This window comes from Trachurus trachurus (assembly GCF_905171665.1).
Source record: "Trachurus trachurus genome assembly, chromosome: 8".
In the NCBI taxonomy this organism is placed as follows: domain Eukaryota; kingdom Metazoa; phylum Chordata; class Actinopteri; order Carangiformes; family Carangidae; genus Trachurus; species Trachurus trachurus.
Window position 1 is genome coordinate 1,424,883 of NC_139905.1, and position 23,059 is coordinate 1,447,941.

At 44.6% G+C, this 23,059-nt stretch overlaps 1 protein-coding gene across 1 annotated transcript; it reads right to left on the reverse strand.

Annotated features, from left to right (window-relative positions):
* Nucleotides 1-165: 165 nt before the first annotated feature.
* LOC310989420 (NACHT, LRR and PYD domains-containing protein 3-like) lies at nt 166-21,234 on the reverse strand. Its single transcript, XM_083976483.1, has 11 exons — nt 21,209-21,234; nt 20,430-20,654; nt 18,602-18,663; nt 18,070-18,347; nt 15,455-17,133; nt 5,400-5,573; nt 2,817-2,999; nt 2,422-2,604; nt 1,598-1,771; nt 969-1,142; nt 166-792 (listed from the first exon to the last, which is right to left on the reverse strand). Exons 2-11 carry the CDS (start codon nt 20,633-20,635, stop codon nt 768-770), a joined length of 3,138 nt encoding a protein of 1,045 aa, XP_083832609.1. The 5' UTR covers nt 20,636-20,654; nt 21,209-21,234; the 3' UTR covers nt 166-767.
* Between the last annotated feature and the right edge of the window lie 1,825 nt (nt 21,235-23,059).

The following is a 23,059-nucleotide window of genomic DNA, read 5'->3' on the forward strand; positions in this document are numbered from 1 at the left end:
CACCACAGATTGAACTGGTTTGTAAATTCCAGCTGTAAAACTATGGAATTACTTTTGTATCAAATCAATCCAAACAAAACCTCTTCAACGTCAAACAGAAACAAGAGCTTGAGAAAGAATAAAACTTTATTTAACAGAGAAAAAAACTCACTGAAGCAAAAAAAAACTGTCGTCTCAAAAGCAAAATGTAGATGACTTGAAAACAAATTACAAATCTCTTGGTTCCTTTAATTGTTTAGATAAACGTGTTTTTGTTGCTTCATGTTCAGTAAACAGGGTTTTGCTCGTGCTGTTGCCACCTCTCTCTCCTCTGCTCCCTGAGAGGCCAGAGTCACATTAGAGCCAGAAAAAACTACATATAAAATATACATCATTGATCATTATACAAAATAAACAGTGTTTACGAACATGCTGCTTACATTAATGTGTTAACTGTTGTCATAGCAACCTGATCTGAACCTCCATCATGTTTAGAAACTCAATAATGTGGAAACGGAAATGAGCTGCAGTTCTTCACCACACCACAAGATGGAGCTGACTGATCAGAATGGATGAAGAAGGAAACAGGAGGAGGAGGAGGAGGAGGAGGAGGAGGAGGAGGAGGAGGACGACGACGAAGAAGAGGAGGAAGGAGGAAGAGGAGGGGGAGCAGAGAGTGTGTAGAGGATCAGATGAGTCCAGAGACAGTGATGATCTCTGTCAGGTCCAGAACACACAGGGAGGATGGTGGACTGGACTCTGAGAGAGACAGTGGAGCTGCTTTCAGGTCAGTGAGGGAGGGAAGGCATCCATCTGAGAAGAGAAGCAGAGGACAGAGGTGATGGATCAGTGATCGTCTCTCTCTGCTCTGATTGGCTGACTGTTGTCTCTCTGCTCTGATTGGCTGACTGTTGTCTCTGTTATTGTCTCACTGACTTTAGTTCAATAGTGCTGAAAGCAGCACAGACTGACTCCGCCCCCCTACTGACCTCACAGTCTCCAGTCTACAGTCTGGACTCTTCACAAGATCATCCAGATCCTTCACGTCTGAAGACTGCAGGTGGTTCTGACCCAGGTTCAGTTCTCTCAGGTGGGAGGGGTTGGACTTCAGAGCTGAGACCAGAGAAGAACAGCTGATCTCTGACAACCTGCAGTGGAACAATCTGAATAAAGAATAAAAGAAGAAGATTAATTCACTGATGATCAGAAAGAAGAGTTTTTTCTTCAACAGGTGAATTTCAGTGTCTTTGTCCAAACATGAGTTGTGAGGATCTTGTGCACATTGTTGTGATAGAGATGAAGTGAGTTGATGAGCTGATACTGGACATTTTCTCCAGAGTTTCTAGAAAACATGAGTCGTCTGACTGAGAGAAATACGAGTGTGTGTGAAGGTTGAACTGAAGTGAACAGACATTATTCATGACCACTGAGTGAAATGAGCTGAAACTGAAGAATCATTCTCACACAACAACAACTGCAAATATTCAACAACCACTATTTCAAATGTCATTAATCAATTCAATCAAAGTCAATGATTCAAGTTCTGAGTGAAGATCAATCAGGTTCAGTTGTGGATCAAAGATCTAAGATCTACAACAGTAACAGTCAGTGAACTGACCCCAGAGTCTCCAGTCTACAGTCTGGACTCTCCAGAAAACCACTCAGATCCTTCACTCCTGAATCCTGCAGGTTGTTGAAGCTCAGGTCCAGGTGTCTCAGGTGGGAGGGGTTGGACTTCAGAGCTGAGACCAGAGAAGAACAGCTGATCTCTGACAAACTGCAGCCCACCAATCTGAATAAAGAATAAAAGAAGAAGATAAATTCATTGATAACTGGTCAGATGTGTCCTGATCAATAACCAGATGTGTCTTTATCAATAATCAGTCCTGTTGGACTAAACACTGACTACAACTCTCTGATTTAGAGATTCTGATTCTTTTAGACAGATTTATATTTGTTCCATTTCATGTCACTAACTTTGTATTTTTCTTCTTCTCTGTTATTAATATTATCATCAATAACTTTATTGATCAACTGGTATCAGGGTTAAATCAATAAACTAACAGCACAGGGGTCAATGACGTGATGAATCCCCCACTGTGGGACAAATAAAGGAATCTTAAGTCTTAAGAATCCCAGTGTCAAGTGGTGTCACTTTGATTTTTGATAAAAATCTGAATAAAGAGGAAAATAAATCTGGACTCAAATGAGGAATTAATACAACTCTGTGTTTCTGGACTCATTTTACATCATTTGTCACAGATTATTTAGAAGAAGAGTTTTTTGTTTTGAGGACATGTCCTGCTCAAGATGCATTAAATCTAAATATAGAAACACAGAAAATAATCTATTTCTATTTAATGTTTTCAGAAGAAAGAACATTTTTATAAGTTCACTTTAATCCACTGTAGGTGGATCAGATACAACAGTCAGTGAACTGACCTCAGAGTCTCCAGTCTACAGTCTGGACTCTCCAGAAAACCACTCAGATCCTTCACTCCTGAATCCTGCAGGTCGTTCCAGCCCAGGTTCAGGTGTCTCAGGTGTCTCAGGTGGGAGGGGTTGGACTTCAGAGCTGAGACCAGAGAAGAACAGCTGATCTCTGACAAACTGCAGCCATACAATCTGAATAAAGAATAAAAGAAGAAGATAAATTCATTGAAAACTGAAGAATCATTCTCACACAACAACAACTGCAAATATTCAACAACCACTATTTCAAATGTCATTAATCAATTCAATCAAAGTCAGTGATTCAAGTTCTGAGTGAAGATCAATCAGGTTCAGTTGTGGATCAAAGATCTAAGATCTACAACAGTAACAGTCAGTGAACTGACCTCAGAGTCTCCAGTCTCCAGTCTGGACTCTCCAGAAAACCACTCAGATCCTTCACTACTGAATCCTGCAGCTTGTTTCCACCCAGGTTCAGGTGTCTCAGGTGTCTCAGGTGGGAGGGGTTAGACTTCAGAGCTGAGACCAGAGAAGAACAGCTGATCTCTGACAAACTGCACCACTTCAATCTGAATAAAGAATAAAAGCAGTGAGTTGAGGACAAAGCTCCTTGTTGACAGCGTTCAGTGTCTCATCATCTGTTCAGAGCTGAAGAAGCTTCAGAAAGAACAAGTTTAGAAAATCAAAGTCCAACAGCTGAAGCAACAGGAAGCAGGTTAAACAGTGACAGAGAGAAAACAGCTCATTAATATTCATGAGAAGCTGCTGCTGCTTCAACACAGACGCAGTGACTCCGCCTCTTCACCTGTCAGCTCCACCTGTGGCTCCATCCATACAAACTCATGTTGAGCAGCCACATTTCTCAGAGACTTGTAGAGACTTATGTATGACAAATATTCTTATTCTGTGGGTAATGGGGGCGGGACTAGATAAGCTTTTGCTTCTCCCGCTTTTCCCTTTCGGCCATGTGATTAGAGCACTGGAATAAGAGAGTAACGACACTTCCATTGTATTGTATTATTTGAACGAAGATGATGAAGTGTGATGATGATGATTTAAATTGACATGCCCGAAATAAACAAATTGATTGATTGATTGATTGATAGACTCAATTCAATTCAATTCAAATGGCTTTATTGGCATGACATACATTGTCTATATATTGCCAAAGAAAGCGTTTGGAATTAAAAATAAGAAAACAACATCTACCGCGGTCACCGGAGCAGCTGATCACTACCTGCACCTGCACTCCACTCTGATCAGAAGCACCGGGCGGCGGGCGCACCGCGGCTCGTCTCAGCAGCGTCGTTCTATTTTTGATGGAGCCGTTGCTAAATCGTGTGAAGCTTAGAGTAATGACAATCCACAATATGGAATTTAGTGGTCATATCTCGTCTCGTCATGTTTTCGTCATCAGAGAGCCATGTTCATCTCGTCACCGTCTCGTTATCGTCATGAAAAAAAGGGGCGTCAACGAAATAATTTTGTCATCGTCATCGTTAACGAAAACAACACTGGTGCTGCTGCTCTGCTCTGCTAACACACTGACTGTGTTCAACAGCTCACACAAGCCCACGTTCAAGAAGCTCAGCTGTCACTTTGAGCTGCTTCTGACTCCTGCCCTCAGCCAAGCACTGAGTCAACACTCTGAGCCTGAGCCGCCACATGAAGCAACAACCTTCAGCCCATCTTGGTGAGCCTCCAAACAAACCAGCTGAGCCTCTGCAGCTGCTTCATGTCAGCAGCAACAAGACCAACACTAGCAGCTCTGCTCTCACCTGTCTCACCTTGATTCTCAGCATTCACAGTCATTGACAGGAAGTGGCTGCAGTGTGTGCCGTGCTCTTCACTTCCTGCTTCACACTCCAGCCTCTCCCAGCCAGTTGAGCCAAAGATATTCAATAAATGGAAAGATACTCCATGAACGGCTGCTCCAATGATATGAAATGGTTTCACTTCCTGTCTCTCTAAGTGGGCGTGGCCAACCGTCACCACCTCGTCTGTGATCGTGTGTGTGTGGATTTATACAATTTGTAGGTAGATGAAAGTGAGATATTTATATTTTCTTGTGATAACATTAAATATTTACACTACTAACAGTAATATTTAGCATGCCAAAAATAATTTAAATCATTTTCACGGGAGTTCGCGGGCGTTTGTTTGACGTTGCCTAGGAGATCTGTGCCAAATCTCGCGAGAGTGTGTCGTAGAGACAGGTCTTGAACAAAGTGGATTTTCTCCGGATCTCTCTGTCTGAAAATTACCATTTTGGTGTCAAACTGTTCAGAAGAGATGTGGCTTGTGAAAAATGAGTCCAAAATTTGCTTCAGTGACCGTGGGGAGAAAGGCCCGACCATAATCGGTGTTCACATTAAATTGTCCCATAGGAATCAATACACTCCAAGCTGCCTCTGGTCTCTCTAAAGGGGCGTGGCCGTGCAGAAACCCACGTGACATGCATACAGGAAGCTGACTCGTCATGAAAGGTCTTGGTTTATAAACCGTCTTTGGTTGAGCTACCAGGGAGCAGACTTTAGCTGCCAACAGCTCCCTACAGCCAGCCTCCACTGGAGCGCAGCTTTCCAGCCTCCTCTGCCTCTGCTGCCAGCTCTGTGGATCTCAGCTGCTTCCTCTCATGCTTCCTCCCATGGTTCTGTCAGCTCCACAACATCCACCAGCTGCTGTGTTTCTGACCACAACTCAACATCTGCTCTCAGATCAGTGCTGCACGTTGCTTCAACAACAAGTGTCTGAGTTGAAAACAACAGTTGTAGAAGCTGAGCTCGTTCTCTGCTGCTCTGAATCACAAACACTACGACTGCTCTCACCTTCTTCTCTCTGGACTCATCTCAACTGTTTTCTCTCTTCAGCTTCTTGAGAAAAATCCTCACACACAAATCCTGACATGTATGAACCAATGAGAAGCTGAAGCTTCAAACAACTACAACAGCTCCAGTCAGTGAACTCACCTCAGAGTCTCCAGTCTACAGTTTGGACTCTCCAGTCCAGCACGCAGAAGCTTCACTGATGAATCATCCAGGTAGTTCTCACTCAGGTCCAGGTGTGTCAGGTGGGAGGGGCTGGACTTCAGAGCTGAGGCAACGACTTCACAGTGAATCTCTGAGAGTCCACAACCAACAAGTCTGTGATTAGAGAAGAAACAAAATGTGTGAGAGTAAAATCAGACAATTTGTACTAAACACACACAACATGTCATCATGTGATCAACATGTGCTCTTCACACTCTGGTTCAGTTCATCTTCTCTCTTTGTGTTGGACATGAAACAATAATCCTCATCAGGGCTGGGCTGGAAAAACCCATTCAGATTCAGATCCACCTCCTCTTGAATCCTCCAACATCCATTCATCAAAGCCCAGATGGATGTTTAATCCAGGCTCCTGCGGCCGACACAGGTAGATGTGGTCAGGTGAGCTCAGGTGTAGAGCTGCAGGTGTCACCTGAACAACGCTCACACACACTGATTTTCTCCAAATCAGGAAATGAAGTCAAAGAAAATCAAGGTGAAATGTAGAAACATCTTTAGCAGCAGAAGATCTGACCACTAAAGTGTGTGTCCTGCACAGATCTAATCCACACTAAGGACACGCTGCAGGTTGTCATGGTGACATTTAAGGTGGACTGATTGATTTCCATGGGTCACTGAGCAGCACACAAGAAAACATTCCACCTTAAAAGTGTGTGAGAGCTGGCGGCTGCACAGTGACTGAGCTGGTTGATGAGTAAAAAGAGAGAGAAGCTGCTTTGATCGTCCTTCACTCTTCTGACAGTTTGTGTGTCTGTGCTGATGATGGACACACAAACATGACACAGTCAGTCTGTTACACTGGAGCTGCAGCTGCTTCGGCTTCACAACCAGCCACAACTGAACCAGCAGGTGTGTTAGCGTACACAAACACACAACACTAGCAGCACACACACAGCAGCCTCTAGACTCCAAGGTAACAAGTGTCCAGTCAGGTAGAAACTGTGTGGAGCTGAATGGAAGCAGATCTATGTGCAGGATGTGAAGAAGCAGCTGTGACTGTTGACACACAGTGGAGCTGCTGCTGCTGCTGCATCTGCTATCTGTTGCCATGACGACTCCACTGTTGCTCATGTTCAATAGAAAGTGCATTAATGGAACTGCTTTGGCTCCATTCATCATGTCAACATTCATGGTTTTAATAATGCAACAATTTACAGCATCAGTTCTCTGAGCGTCTCATTCATGTCCAAGTCAAACTGGAGTTGGGACTGAAATCTAAAACACAATCATGATGTTGAATCAGGAATCAAAGTGAATCAGAGATCAGATGGATTCAGGTGATCGGTGATCAATACCCAGCCCTGACCCTCATCACTCTGTCAGACCTGCACATTGTTAATGTCCATCTTTGTTGGACTTTAATCTTCAGCTTGAAGCTCAAACTGAAACATCTGCATGTTTAAAACTCACTGTAAGTGTGGCTCCGTCTCTTTTTACTTTTTAAACACACACTAAAATTATGGAGCGCAAGCATGTAGTTGACGCGTGTCTTCTGCCACAAAAACTCCACAGTTCTTCTTTCTCACGAGGGTTTATTGAAACCTTTCTTCAAGTTACAACAAATAATAAAAAACTGTGTAGCAATCCAAAATCAGGCAATAATCATTAGCACAATTAGCACGACAGCACGGTCAAAAACTAGTGTGCTCTCCTCGCCTCCATAATCATAACTGAACCAAATTACGCATACATCACGTTACGCACGTCTCAGCCAATAAGAAGAGAGCAGCTGTTATTAACTAATAGGCACTCTTATAACCTCAAATACGGTATATAAAGGATAAATCCAACACATGTAAATTATGTATCACCTTATGTGTCATATACAAAATGGCTCTAATATAACCTGCCCCTAATTGTTAGGTTAACAACATATCAATTACCAAACACAAACACAGAGAGCCATTGTCTAACAATAAATCCCCCTTTTTTTAATTTTTTTTTTTACATATGATTCAAGGTCAATAAATGTCTTTATTCAAAGCAAATAAATGTCCTTGTCTTATTCAGTCTCTTTTAGTCTTCATGATGCCTCCTCCAAAAGACATATCTTGGTGATGGGTCTCTCTAACGTGCTTGTCTTCGTCTGAACACAGACGCTGCGGACCGTCCCCTTTGAGTCCGGCATGATCTTGACAATTTTCCCTATCAGCCAGGAATTCCGTGGCGCGGAGGAGTCCACAATGAGGACGACGTCTCCCAAGCTGAAATTCCTCCTTGTTGTGCTCCATTTTTGTCTTTCTTGTAAAAGAGGTAGGTACTCTTGTGTCCACCTACGCCAGAATAAATCTGCCATATATTGGATTTGCCTCCAGCAGCGACGCGCATAGAGGTCATCCTTGGAGAAGACACCTGGAGGAATATTTGGCTGTGTTCTCATCACCAGCAAATGATTTGGGGTCAAAGCCTCCAGATCATTGGGGTCGTTCGAGGTTGTTGTTATGGGTCTGTCGTTGATGATACTCTCCACTTCACACAAGAGTGTCTGTAGACCCTCATCATCCAACGTCTGTTGTTTCAACAGGGAATTTAGGACTTTCCTGACTGTTCTTATTTGGCGTTCCCAGACACCTCCGTGGTGGGACGCGGCAGGCGTGTTAAATATCCATTTAACTCCTCTTCTCAGCATTGATTCTCGGATCTTAGGCTGGTCCAGGTCTTTTAAAGACTCCTTCAACTCTCTCTCAGCACCGACAAAATTAGTGCCGTTGTCAGACCGGAGAACAGACACTTGTCCTCTTCTGCTTAGAAAGCGACGTAGTGCATTAATACATGAGCTGGTGTCAAGGGAGTGTGCTACCTCTATGTGAACTGCTCTACTGGTTAAACATGTGAAAAGCACACCATATCTCTTCACCTTGCTCCGACCTCGACTGACCTCAAATGGGCCGAAGAAATCCACGCCGGTGTTTGTGAAGGGTGGTTTATCTGGCAACAACCGATCTTCTGGCAAATTTGCCATTTTTTGTTCACCTGCCCTAGCATGTAGTCTTCTGCATGTGTTACACTCTGAAATAATTTTTTGTATCGCTGAGCAGGCCTTTGGTATCCAGAACTTCTGCCTCAGTCTGGCAAGAATGTAATTTCTCCCTGAGTGTCCTGTCGCTTCATGTATGTGACGGAGGATGAGTTTGGCGATCCAATCGTCTTTGTGCAGGATAGCCGGGTGTCTGGCATCCAACGGCATCGCAGATCGGCCTAGCCATCCTCCTACTCTTAGCACTCCATCTTTCAAATAGGGATCCAACTTAAAGATATGACTATCTTTTCTGACATGATCCTTTCCATCCAGCAGGGCTTTAAGCTCCTCTGCATATTTTCCTCTCTGACATAGGCGAATTAACTCCGTCTCCGCCGTGGCGAGATCTTCAGTGGTGAGCACTTGTTTTTCAAAACTTTGCTTGTATTTGAGCATCTCTTGCTGGAGCAAAGACTCTGCCTTAGATGTGTTGTTTTCGTGTTTCCGTATTGTTTCTTGAAGCTCTTTTCTTTTCTGCTTCATGTTGAGCAGGATTTCCTTTAGGCGTATCAGCCAAGCTGTCGCTTTCTTGAGTTTATACCAGCTTGAGAAGTGATGTACAAACTGAACCATTGTATCCAATTTTTCCTCTGTTTGTACCAGAGACACTTGAGCTGACCTTTTGACCTCTGCATCGTCTTCTTCTAAGTGAATGGGCTGGTCTGGGCGTTCAGGCCATTCATCCTCAGGTCTTAGCAGGAACTCCGGCCCCTGTATCCAGTCCTTGCTCTGCAGCAGACTCTCAGCACTTAACCCTCTCGAAGCCTGATCTGCAGGGTTGTCTGCTGTGCTCACGTACTTCCACTGAGATGGCTTTGTAGCTTTCAGCTGTAGCTGCAGCTCACACTGAAGCATCTTATCCATCTTCACAGCTATAACAGCCGCTGTCAACTCCATCCTGGGAATGGTGACCAGTTTGAGTGGTGCCACTCTTGACTTCCCGATCATGAATGAGGTGAGCTTCTGGTCCTTTTCGTTAGTCAGCAGGAGATAAGATACTGTACCATAGCCGTCGTTGCTGGCGTCAGAAAAGTGGTGCAGTTGTGCTGTTTTGATGACGCCGAATCCTGCAGGTTTGATGCACCTGCTAACACAAAAAGATGACAACTTTTGTAAATCTGACAGCCACTTTTTCCATTTCTTTGTTTGTTCTTCTGACACTTCGTCGTCCCATGCTTTTTTCTCTTTGCAGAGTTCCCTCAGAAGCAGCTTGGCGGGAAGGACGAAAGGTGCCAGGAATCCCAGAGGATCGAAAGCTGAGCCCACGACTGACAAGATTCCTCTTCTAGTACATGGTTTTTGCTGTACTTCGATCTTGAACTTACTCAGAGTTTGTGCACCAGTGGACGCCTAGCGCCCTCTCTGTGGGTAGCTGGTCATTATTCAGATCGAGATCTTTAATTCCTGAAGCTCTGTCTTCTTCTGGAATCGACATTAGCAGTGATCTGGAGTTGCTTGTCCACTTGCTCAAGTGAAATCCTCCACTGAGGCATAGTGTTCTCAAGTTCTTAGCGAGCGCAACAGCGTGCTCATCTGATGACACTGAGCTCAGACAATGTCCACGTAAAAATTGTTTAAGATTGTCTCAACTGCTTCAGGCGCTGCCCATGTCTTTCCATCTTCAGCTGTCCTCCTTAGTGCATATGAGGCGCAGCTGGGGGAGGATGCTGCTCCGAACAGGTGCACACACATTCTGTAATCTGCTGCCTCTGAGCTCCGGTCGCCGTCCGGCCACCATAAGAAACGCAGCAGATCTGAATCCTCCTTAGGTACCTTCACCTGGTAAAACATGGAGTCAATGTCTGCCATCATGCCCACCGTATCCTTCCTGAACCTTGTCAGAACACCTACAAGAGTGTTCGTGAGGTCAGGGCCTTGAAGGAGTTTGTTGTTCAGTGATACTCCCTGATATGATGCAGTACAATCGAAGACAATTCTTAATTTCCTCTTTTTGGGATGGTAAACTCCGTGATGAGGAATGAACCAAAGTCTCCCATCATCACGGTGTAGTTCCTCTTCTGGGATTTGGTGGTGTATCCCTTGTTTACCAACTCTGTCATAAATCGGTTGTACTCCTCGTAGAAGTCAGGATTCCTGTGCAACTTCCTCTTGAGGCTTGTGAGGCGCTGCTCGGCTAGAGATCTGTTGTCCGGCATTTTTATTTCTTTGTCTTTCAGTGGTAATCCGATACAATAGTGACCATCGACTAGCTGTGTGGATCTTTTGACTGAGTCGAGGAACTGATGGTCTTCCTGTGACATCTCTGACTTGTCGTCGTATCCTCTCTCTGGGAAGTCTGCATTGTACAGCTGAGTCAGTAGGTTTTCCACATTGGACACAGAAATGCGATTGACTGAGTGACTCACAATGTCTTGGTTATCCGCAGCAGTGCCTCTGAGTGGGCCGTTGATAACCCATCCAAGGGATGTCCTTACTGCATAGGGCCCGTCACCTCTACTGTTTATTATCTGCCGAGGCTCCATGGCTTTATAGACATTAGTGCCAATAAGCAGGCCAACTTCTGCTTCAATGTGCAAGAGGCGAACTTCATGCAGGTAAGGCCACTGATCCACGTCTCTCTGCAGAGGAATGTTGTCTTTTTTCACTGGTATACTTGGTTGAGTGAATACCTGTGGAAGGTCTATGTAATTCTCCTCTTCCAAGCCACACACTTCCATATCTGACAGGACATGAGTGTTTACCTTCTTCTCAGCTCCCATAGTAGTGAGTAAAAGCTCTGCTTTTCTTCCTCGGAGGTTAAGCTGCTGCATAACTTCATCAGTGCAGAAGGTTGCCGTGCTTCCTTGGTCTAAAAATGCATAGACCTGCATTACCTTGTCACTTCTTTTAGACTTTATCTTCACTGGTACTATGGGGAGAATAGCTTCTTTATTACCTGCCCCAGTATGTCCTCTGCTTTCATGCTCTGCTTCTACAAAAGCACTGGTTACCTCCCCAGTAACTTCTGTGTTCCTATTTTCATCCCTCTCTTGCAGGGCTGGAGCATCCTTTGTGACGTGCAAAATGCTGGGGTGTTTTCCTGGCAGTGTTGGTAATAACGGCGTTAGAGTATAACGGCGTTACTAACGGCGTTATATTTTTCAGTAACGAGTAATCTAATTAATTACTTTTCTCATCGTTACAACGCCGTTGCCGTTACTGAGAATGTGAAGTGGCGCGTTACTACAGTTCGGTTGAATGAAACGCAAGGTGGTTTCGGCCACACGTCAGCTGCCTCAGGACAGGGCATGACGGCGAGCTAAGGTAACGCAGCTAACGCAGCATCCGAGACCGATCAGCGGTGTGCCAGTGCAGCCTGCAGCCCATGGGACACAGCTCGAGTAACAGCAAGCACACACAAGTACCCACTCCACCCGGTCGGACAGACGGACTCCGATTATGACGCCTGAAACGCTAAACACAGCTGATCGCTCTGGGTAAACACAGCTGATCGCTCTGGGTAAACACAGCTGATCGATCGATAAAAAAAATTACCGCTGGAGTGAATTTACTTTCCGTCACTGAAACAGGTTCTTGAATGTAACTCGGTCAAGACGTATCCTCAAGATTTTTTTTGCAGTTCTGTTAGGTCAAGCTGCTGTACAGTAGCTGCTGACATCATGCAGCATGATGATGATGATGGTAAAATTTACAGATAAAAACAAGCATTTTTTCATCAGCATCAGTCTACAGAAATGACGGATAGAGGGGGAAAGGCTTTATGCACAGCTCCACTGCTCCTGATTCCAGGTGTCTGACCATTACTGAGGTCAGAGTCACAGACACACCTGGATTAATCAGTTTGTCCAATAATGCAAGACAGGAAATAAAGGAGCTGGTTTAAGTTCAGGAAGTAGGGGAGCTGTGCATAAAGCCTATTCAGTCAACCTAGTGGGAGCATTGGGGAAAAAAAAAAAACGTTTTAAAGTAACGAAAAAGTTACTTTCTCAGTAACGCATTACTTTTTGGTTTAAGTAACTCAGTTACTAACTGAGTTACTTTTTAAATGAAGTAACTAGTAACTGTAACTAGTTACTATTTTTCACTAACTTGCACAACACTGTTTCCTGGACATTCGTTGCATTGCATCCTTTTACGACAACTCTTACTCAGATGTCCTTGTGTGAGGCAGCCAAAGCAGAGTCCCTTTGTGGCTAGGAATCTGATTCTGTCTTTAGGAGTTTGTTCTTTTATTTTCTCGCAGACCTCCAGTGCGTGATTCTTTTTACAGTACATGCAAGGACCTTGAAAAGCATCGGCTGATTTGACTGGACCATGCTCCTTCTGTTGTAGCTGTTGGGCACCACTCTGTCCTCCAGCTGGAGAGACAGTTGTAGCAAAGCTGCTCTTGGGGTTACTTCTCTTAATGTTTGTCTTGGGCTTCCCCTTTTCTTCTATGCTGAGGTCCAAGATGTCTCCAAACAGCGGGTCATTGATAACCTCTGCCTGCCAGTTGATAAAATCCACTACATCAGAGAACCTGGCTCTTCTTCTTGATCTTGTTTGGATCTCATATGCTTGGTTCCTCCACCGCTCTTTCAGCTTAAAGGGTAGCTTTGAGATGACAGTCTTCATATTGCTGGGGTTATCCATCTCAACCATGAACTCCACGTCACTCATTGTGTTTCTACACCCTATGAGGAACAAAGCATATGCATGTAGAGCTTTCCTGTCTTCTGTTTTTATCTGTGGCCGTTGAAGAGCTTTCTTCATGAAAGCTGTGGCTATTCTCAGCTCGTCCCCGTAGTGCTGTTGGAGTAGCCTCCTTGCTTCGTTGTAACCGTCATCTGGTCTCATATGTTCACAGCTAAGAACAAGGTCACGAGGTTCTCCACTTGTAAACTGCTGCAGGTAAAGCAACCTGTCCTGTTGACTAGCAGTCTTCCTCTCTATCACTTGTTCAAACGCCCTTATGAATGAGTGATAGCTGAGCGGGTCTCCGTAGAATATTGGAACATCTCTCCTTGGAAGTTGTGACATGCGCTGATGCTTCACCAACATCTCTGTTATCTCATTTTGATGCTGCATTATTTTACAGATGCCATCAGATGTGACTGCTTGCTGCAATTGACCTATAGGTGCTGTTGAACTGGCTGCTCCATGAGTTGAAGCCCTGGCATGAACATTAGCAGTCCAGGCTGGTCTCTGTGTGGCTATAGGTGCATGTGCTGAAGCCGTATGATGAACATTAGCAGGCTGAGATGACTGGAGCGCAACCATAGGAGCAGTGTAACTCACTCGTGTACGTGTCTCCTCATCTTCATCTTTAACTTGACAAGCGTCCTTTCGGCCTGCTTTGTGCCTGCGCTCTGATTCATAATATTCATTCATTCCGTCTTGACCATCTTCATAATCTGCGTAAACCTTTATCTTTGCATTTGATGCAGCGATCTTGGCGTCTATATCCAACTGTTCCTTGCGCGCCTTTAAGCGTACCTCCTCCATCTCAATATCTTGTTTTTTATTTAAGAAGGCAGCTCGTGCTCGCAGTTCTTCACGTTCTGCCTCCAACTTTAGGCGAGCAGAACTTGTGGTGGACACCTGTGATGAGCGACTTGCCACTGAGCCATTTTTTCTCCCTTTGGATGCACGACTGATAACCTCAGAGATGCTGTCACTTGGCTGTATATCATCGTCGCTGTCATAACTGTTCTTTTCTTCTTCAGGATAATTCTCTATCCTATCGATCCAATCCTCTGTTTCTTGAACAAAGTTCTCAATTTCCACACATTTGGGCATAAACCAGTTCACCTGGTCCTCTTTCAGATCTTCATCCTCAAGAAGAGGTAATAACGCAGTATTAATCTCTTTAAATTGTCCATAGAACTTGCCAAAAATAAACAGTGCTTCTTCTTTAATGATTTCCACATTAGCTCTGTCTTTCTTTAGGACATCAATATCATTCCTTTTGCGAGTAATCTGAGACAACTTGCCTTTTCTTTCACTCTTAAGCCTGTTCAATTTTTCTTGTACAGCCTTTGCCGTGGGCTTTGGCGTCCTCTTCTGGCTGTCCGCCGCAACTTCCATTATTTACGGATGCACTCTTAATTAACTTTAATGCACACAAACTGTCCTCTTGCTTGCTTGACGACAGCTTCTCACTCTTCTACAATATTTCCGCGGAAAGGTCCAAGAGTTTAACTTCAAGTGTGCTCTAAGAGTTAGCCACCGCGGCTTAATTGCGTGACGGCTTCAGGCTCACCTGCCGCCGGCTCCCGTTCGGCAGCTGTGCCGTGATCCCCGTTACTCACTCCGTGGCTTATCCACATCCAGAACGTGCACCTGGCTTGTTCTATGTTCTTTTATATTCCTCTTCTTCTCCTATAGAGGTATCCGTCCGTATGCGTCGTTATCTCAACGAGCGTAGTTTTTGACTAATGTAAGTGTGGCTCCGTCTCTTTTTACTTTTTAAACACACACTAAAATTATGGAGCGCAAGCATGTAGTTGACGCGTGTCTTCTGCCACAAAAACTCTGGCAGTTTTTAGGGGTTTATTGAAACCTTTCTTCAAGTTACAACAAATAATAAAAAACTGTGTAGCAATCCAAAATCAGGCAATAATCATTAGCACAATTAGCACGACAGCACGGTCAAAAACTAGTGTGCTCTCCTCGCCTCCATAATCATAACTGAACCAAATTACGCATACATCACGTTACGCACGTCTCAGCCAATAAGAAGAGAGCAGCTGTTATTAACTAATAGGCACTCTTATAACCTCAAATACGGTATATAAAGGATAAATCCAACACATGTAAATTATGTATCACCTTATGTGTCATATACAAAATGGCTCTAATACTCACAGTGTTAAAACATCTGGAGAAAAAACACAACTGACCTGAGACTGTGTGTGTGTGTGTGTGTGTGTGTGTGTGTGTGTGTGTGTGTGTGTGTGTGTGTGTGTGTGTGTGTGTGTGTGTGTGTGTGTGTGTTATTGATCATGTCTGGACTCACTTAGCCTTCCTGCAGTTCCTCACAGCTGGGATCAGTCTCCGTCGTCCCTGACCTGATGTGTTGTACTTCTTCAGGTCCAACTCGTCCAGAACCTGCTCTGACATCTGCAGCATGTAGGCCAGAGCTGAACACTGGATCTCAGAGAGTTCCTTCTCTGATCTGTTCTCTGACTTCAGGAACTGTTGGATCTCCTGATGAACTGACTGGTCCTTCATCTCCGTCAGACAGTGGAAGATGTTGATGCTTCTGTCAGGAGAAATTTTATCAGTGTAACCAATTTGTTCTATACCATCAATTTCATACCTGCCAACACTGCCATCACTCCCCATCTCCTTCAGGTTGTTGATGGTTCTCTGGATGGTTCCTGGACTGTTGTCTGTCTGACCCAGCAGACCTCCTAACAGCCTCTGGTTGGACTCCAGAGAGAGGCCATGAAGGAAGCGAACAAACAGGTCCAGGTGACCGTTTCTACTGCGGAGGGATTTCTGCATGGCTATCTGCAGGAAGTCATCCAGGGTTAAATCTTCTTCTTCTTCTTCTTCTTCTTCTTCTTCTTCTTCTTCTTCTTCTTCTTCTTCTTCTTCTTCTTCTTCTTCTTCTGAAGACAAGTCACTGTACTGTTCCTTGACTTGTTTTCCCAGGAACTTCTTGAGGACCTGTGTGTTCCTGTTGGTGAAACAGTGGAACATGTAGACTGCAGCCAGAAACTCCTGAACACTCAGATGAACAAAGCAGTAGACTGTTTTCTGGAAGATCACACTCTCTCTTTTGAAGATCTCAGTACAGAGTCCTGAGTTCACCAAGGCCTCTGTGACATCCAGACCACACTGCTCCAGGTCTTCTTGGTAGAACATGATGTTTCCTTTCTCCAGCTGTTCCAACGCCAGCCTCCCCAGCTTCAGAAGAACTTCCCTGTCGGCCTCCGTCAGCTCCTGTGGACTCGTCTCATGTCCTTCACCGTACTTGTTCTTCTTCCTCTTTGTCTGGACCAGCAGGAAGTGTGAGAACAGGTCCGTCGTGGTCTTGGGCAGCTCTCCTCTCTGGTCTGTGGTCAACATGTGCTCCAGAACTGTAGCACTGATCCAGCAGAAGACTGGGACTTGACACATGATGTGGAGGGTCCTGGACGTCTTGATGTGTGAGATGATTCTTCTGGACAGATCTTCATCACTGGACCTCCTCCTGAAGTACTCCTCCATCTGGGCGTCAGTGAAGCCTCGGACCTCTGTTACCCTGTCGACACATGTAGGAGGGATCTGATTGGCTGCTGCAGGTCTGGAGGTGATCCAGACCAGAGCCGAGGGAAGCAGATTCCCCTGGATGAGGTTTGTCAGCAGCACGTTGACTGATGACGTCTGTGTGACATCAGACACAACCTCCCTGTTGTTGAAGTCCAGTGACAGTCGGCTTTCATCCAGGCCGTCAAAGATGAAGAGAAGTTTACAGACAGCCAGCTGCTCTGCTGTGACCTTCTGTAATGTTGGATGGAAAACATGGAGCAGCCTGAGAAGACTCAACCGCTGATCTCTGATCAGGTTCAGCTCCCTGAACGAAAGCAGAACCAGCAGACTGACATCTTGGTTCTCCAAGCCCTCGGCCCAGTCCAGAGTGAACTTCTGCACCGAGAAGGTTTTTCCAACGCCAGCGACGCCGTTGGTCAGAACCACTCTGATGGGTCTCTGTTGGACAGGTGAGACCGTAGAGACGTCCTCTCTCTGTTGGACAGGTGAGAACGTAGAGACGTCCTCTCTCTGTTGGACAGGTGAGACCGTAGAGACGTCCTCTCTCTGTTGGACAGGTGAGACCATAGAGACGTCCTCTCTCTGTTGGACAGGTGAGACCTTAGAGACGTCCTCTCTCTGTTGGACAGGTGAGACCGTAGAGACGTCCTCTCTCTGTTGGACAGGTGAGACCGTAGAGACGTCCTCTCTCTGTTGGACAGGTGAGACCCTAGAGACGTCCTCTCTCTGTTGGACAGGTGAGACCTTAGAGACGTCCTCTCTCTGTTGGACAGGTGAGACCGTAGAGACGTCCTCTCTCTGTTGGACAGGTGAGACCGTAGAGACGTCCTCTCTCTGTTGGACAGGTGAGACCGTAGAGACGTCCTCTCTCTGTTGGACAGGTGAGACCGTAGAGACGTCCTCTCTCTGTTGGACAGGTGAGACCGTAGAGACGTCCTCTCTCTGTTGGACAGGTGAGACCCTAGAGACGTCCTCTCTCTGTTGGACAGGTGAGACCTTAGAGACGTCCTCTCTCTGTTGGACAGGTGAGACCGTAGAGACGTCCTCTCTCTGTTGGACAGGTGAGACCGTAGAGACGTCCTCTCTCTGTTGGACAGGTGAGACCGTAGAGACGTCCTCTCTCTGTTGGACAGGTGAGACCCTAGAGACGTCCTCTCTCTGTTGGACAGGTGAGACCGTAGAGACGTCCTCTCTCTGTTGGACAGGTGAGACCGTAGAGACGTCCTCTCTCTGTTGGACAGGTGAGACCTTAGAGACGTCCTCTCTCTGTTGGACAGGTGAGACCGTAGAGACGTCCTCTCTCTGTTGGACAGGTGAGACCGTAGAGACGTCCTCTCTCTGTTGGACAGGTGAGACCGTAGAGACATCCTCTCTCTGTTGGACAGGTAAGTCTTTAAAGATGTCGTTGCACTTGATTGTAGTCTCATGGAGGGTCTTCTTCTTGGACGTTGTCTCCAGCTGTCTCACCTCATGTTGGGTATTAACCTCTTCACTCTGTCCCTCTGTGATGTAGAGCTCAGTGTAGATCCTGTTGAGGAGGGTTCCACTTCCTGTTCCACTTCCTGTTGCCTCAGTTCCTTCAGTCACTCGTTCACATCTGCTCCTCAGACTGATCTTATGTTGATCTAAAACCTCCTGCAGACCACGATCTGCTGAGAGACAAGAGACAGAGTCAGACTGAAGACAGAGAGTCTGACAATCTGGTCAGATTATTTTCATCAGCTACAGAAAAACTACAGACAACAAAGAGAAGGTTTGAATCATCATCTTAAATGTCAGTGCTGTGTGATGGAACAATGACTCTGGAGAAAACAACAGGTCCTGGTTTCACTAATGACCACATCAGCAGACAGATGTTCAGTCTCACTTTGTCCACAGCTGCTCTGATTGGCTGTCTGCAGCTCACCTCTGGTTCTGGGTCTTTGTCCATGATCCTTCAGGACGTCAGAGACACCACTCCTCTTCCTCCTGTCAAGACATTTCTGGATCAACAACATGTCACAGTCTCAGCTCCACATCTCTGATCTGTCTGATGGATCTGGTTCCTGGTTTCTCTCTGACTCAGGCTTCAACCTTCACTGACTCCATTTACTGCATTTAGTCCCTTCACTGAAGAATCTTGTTTCCTGACTCATTAGACATCATCTGTGTGAACAAATCCAGAAGCTGCTGCTCAGACAGTGTCTACAGTGAAGCTCTGACATGTGAAACTCATCATTCAGGCTGTAAAATGATCCTGCAAACTGCTGTAAACTCTGTTAGAAACCAGCTCATCAACATTCACCAAACCACCTGGAATCAGCCACGTCTTTAAAGCTCATGTTGATCAGCTGCAGGAAGAACATGGAGGAGGAACAAGTCCAGATGTTCTTTCATCAGATCAGTTCAGAAGAAACATGAAGAGACCTGGGGCCTCATTTATCATTGTGGATACACCTTTTTTTACGCCATTTTCCCCTCGTTTTGTGCGTACGCACTTTTCTCCGCCAAATTTGGGATCTATCAAGCCAAAACCTGACGGGGAAAAGTGCAGACATTTACACCCATTTTGACCCTGGCGTACGCCTTTTTTGAGGAACAGGAGGAATTGGCGACACCGTTGCTGAGTCAGAGAACTGCAGTGTGAGAGGGAGAGAGGAGCGGAGTACATTTAGAAGAGCACAGTAGGATTTTTTGAAGTAATTGTGGTAGTGGTTGACAGTTGATGCTGGCAATCCAACCCGCTCTATAACACTAGGCTCTATGTTAATTGATAAACAGAGCGGATTGTGGATTTTGCTTTTTTGATTAGGCTGTGTGTGACGTCCGACAAGGATCAAACCATCCAAGTTTAAAAACACATCGGCAGCAGCGCACACTGATCTGCAGCCTAGACTGTTATTAATCTGTCACCTGAGTTAACGAGGTGCACGTGAGTTTGGAGCTGACGAGAGGAGAGAATAAAGAGTGAGACAACGCGGCTCTGAGGAGGAACTGTGAAGGACTCAGCTGTAATGGAAAATGACCTAAACCGAGTCCAGTAGAGCTGTAACTGTGTAGTGGAAAGGCGTGCAAAGTAATAGTAACTATCGTCCTGCTTCCTACATTGTTTTAACATCTAGGTAAAAAAAAAAAAAAAAAAAGATTTTCTGGGATAAAGGGGCAGATTACATAAGATTCTTCTTCTTTCTGCTCCCTTTTTTTGAGATTTGGGAGGTTTTTGTTTTTATTGTAGCTTATTAAAATGCAAGATCATTTTTCTGACTGATTTATTGCCCGTGTATCTGCTTTCGGAGAAGTTCCGCTTCTTTCCCCCGTCCTCCGCCCGTTGTCTCCGTTGTCACTTTGTTGTCACAAAAGTTGCTGCGCCACAGAGAGCACATGGCTACTTAAATATGCACGTGCTGACCATATATAGTTGTATATAGGCGTTCCGGGGGCGGAGTAAGAGGTGTGTTCACGTGTGCACCATTCTTGAGTCCTGTGTGATTAATTGCGGAGAGTTGTGCGTACGCACAGTTTGATTGATCTGAAAAGGGTGTAAATATTTAGGGTGTACGCCATTTTCGTCTTTTCGCCGTACGCAAATATTTAGTAGCAGTTTTACACCCTCTTTGATAAATGAGGCCCCTGAGCAGTTAGTATGAAGACACTGATCAACCACAAGAACCAGTTCCTGTTGACTCACAGTCACTATGAGCTGCAGGACCTCAACACACTCAACACTGGTAAAGAGGCTGGAGCAGGTCTCTTACCGGGAGTCTGACGCTCCAGGTCCAGGACTGAAGTCAGGAGGAGGTGAATTGGACCGGTTAGTCTTCAGAGATAGACAAGTGGATCCAGGTCCAGGTTCAGGACTGAAGCGTGGAGGATTTCCTTTGGACCGGTCACTCTTCAGAGACAGACAGATGGATCCTGGAGACTCTGGTCCGTCCTCCTCTTCCTCCACATTAACACTCATCTTCAGGACTTCAGTCAGTCTGAGAGGGAAACCAGAAACACTGAACAACACTGACAACACTTAGCTTCAGATCCAGCAGTTAAGGGGAAATTAAATTCAACAGCTGAGCTCTGAATCCTCTGTTTATTTCACCTCTTAATGTGAAAACTGTGTTTCATTTTGTGTTGAGTGTAAAACTTTAACACTTTTCCAGAGAACATAACAAGTCTTTAAAAAAGTAAAGGTTTTGTGTCTTATTATTTTGGTTTTTGATCAGAACCTGGTCTGATGGGGATCAACTGTGTTTCAGACTCTTTATCTTCTCTGGGTCAGTGTTAAACTTTTATTTTGAAGGTCAAACACACATTTCTTACATTAAGAGGTGAACAGAGGATTCAGAGCTCAGCTGTCTGACTTAAGTCCCCTTAACTTTCCCCATAGCTATTCAAGTTCACAAGTTCACTCTGACTCTTCTTCCCTCCACACTTCACAGGGACTGACACTCACAGACTTTAACGGTGAATAATAATAATAATAATAATAATAATAATAATAATAATAATAATAATAATAATAATGTTGTTTAACACTCACCTAACGCAGCGTCACCGTTATTCCCTCTGTCATCTTAAAATGGCGTCTGAACTAAATACTTTCACTTTCTCTGGGCCTGTTTCCTCCCTCTGTGTGTTTACAGGAAACAGCTGACACTGTTACTGACAAGGAAAACTAATGTCTGAGAAAACAGAAACAGATTTTATATTTTATAAATGTTGAAAGTTCCTGTTGAGTTGTACTCGTTGATTTTCAGAACAAACAATAACTCTGTTTAATAAAAATCTGTACAGTAAAAGGTTCTGCAGTTCCTCACTCTGACCACAGGGAGGCAGTCAAGTCCAACTCCAGACGTCACCACAATAAAGGTTCATTCCCACAAGTGGAGAGCACACTCCAGAAATGTTACATTAGTTTGGTCTGATCACAGAAATAAGGACAATGATGTATTTTCCTTCATTAATCTGATCTGACTTCTGACCAAACGTCACATTCATAAATGTCAGAAACAAACAAGACGACACGTTTCTTGGTTTATCAACACAGAAATGGAGCAGCAACATTTAAACAATTTCCTCTGTACAAAACAAAAAGCAGCTGAAACAGTTATTCACTATGTTTAATGTTTTTACTTGAATTATTATTCACTAATCATCTGATCTTCCTCTTTGTCTGCATTTGTTTTTATTTGACCACTTGAATGATTTCTGAATGTAAGTGATCTCATGTTGCCTTTGTCAACGCTGGCCGACTGTTTGAAATAAATTTGTTTATTATTAGCCTAATAATAATAATATAAGAGCACATTTAGATGCACCTGTATATATCTTATTTATTAATGAACATCCTGTTTTCACTTCTTTTGTTTTACAACCCTGCAGGTTAATGATGTGTTCACTGACTCACTTCCACTTGTGTCATTTACAGCATGAACAAGTTTTCTGTGGATGGGACTCAACAGAGAGAAAACGCAGAGCCGGTTCAGACCTCCATGGGGCCCTAGGCAAAAGGAGCCCTCCTAACTGTTCAACAGTCACACCTGACACCCAGTGCTTCCACTCACCCCCCCTTTAAACGTATTGCACTGTTGGTCTAACTAAGAATACATTCAGAACAAATCAAATCAAACTAAATGTGTAAACGAATCATATAGTCTTAAATGTTGGGCAGGTGAACATGTTAATGTTTGAAATAACTCACCATTAAATAAAACTAAAATATAGATAAAGCTACTATTAATTCAGCTCCATCAAAGTGGCTGCACTTATTTTTTTTTTAGCACCATTATCATAATATTTCACAAGTTTTATTTAAAGCAGAAGTAAGTGATATATTTGTGTTAATATAAGTCTTAAATAGTTATATCTTCCGACAGCAATCACTTACATAGAGTGTTTGGTCTGAAACACGGGTCTGTCAGTCCCTCTGCTCTGCTCTGAGCCGAGGAGAAAACATTTATCGTATCCTACAGTTTTTATCCAATGAGGAGAGAGAACAGCATGCAGGGCTGTGTGTGCAGCCAAGGAACGCCGTGAATGTGGCGACGTAGGGACGAGGACTGTTATGGTGCGTTCAAGGAAACTCGTATTTTTCCGACCGTGAAGTCATACCAGTTCGATCTGGTACGAGTTCACCGGTCGGAAGTTACGAGTGGCCGTTATAGTGACTTTCACCGGTAAAACAGGTCGGAAAAACACGAGTGGGTTGCCTGGAACGCTACAAAGTCGTAAGTTGTGACTTGAAGCTGTAATTTACGATTTCAAAAGCCTACCTGGAACGCAGCATTAGCGAAAACGACCGGACCACTCACTTCTGCTTTAATTCACTAAGATATTTGCCTGTAGGCTATCCAAGCAAACAAAATTCAATCTTAGTGAATATTTATCCATT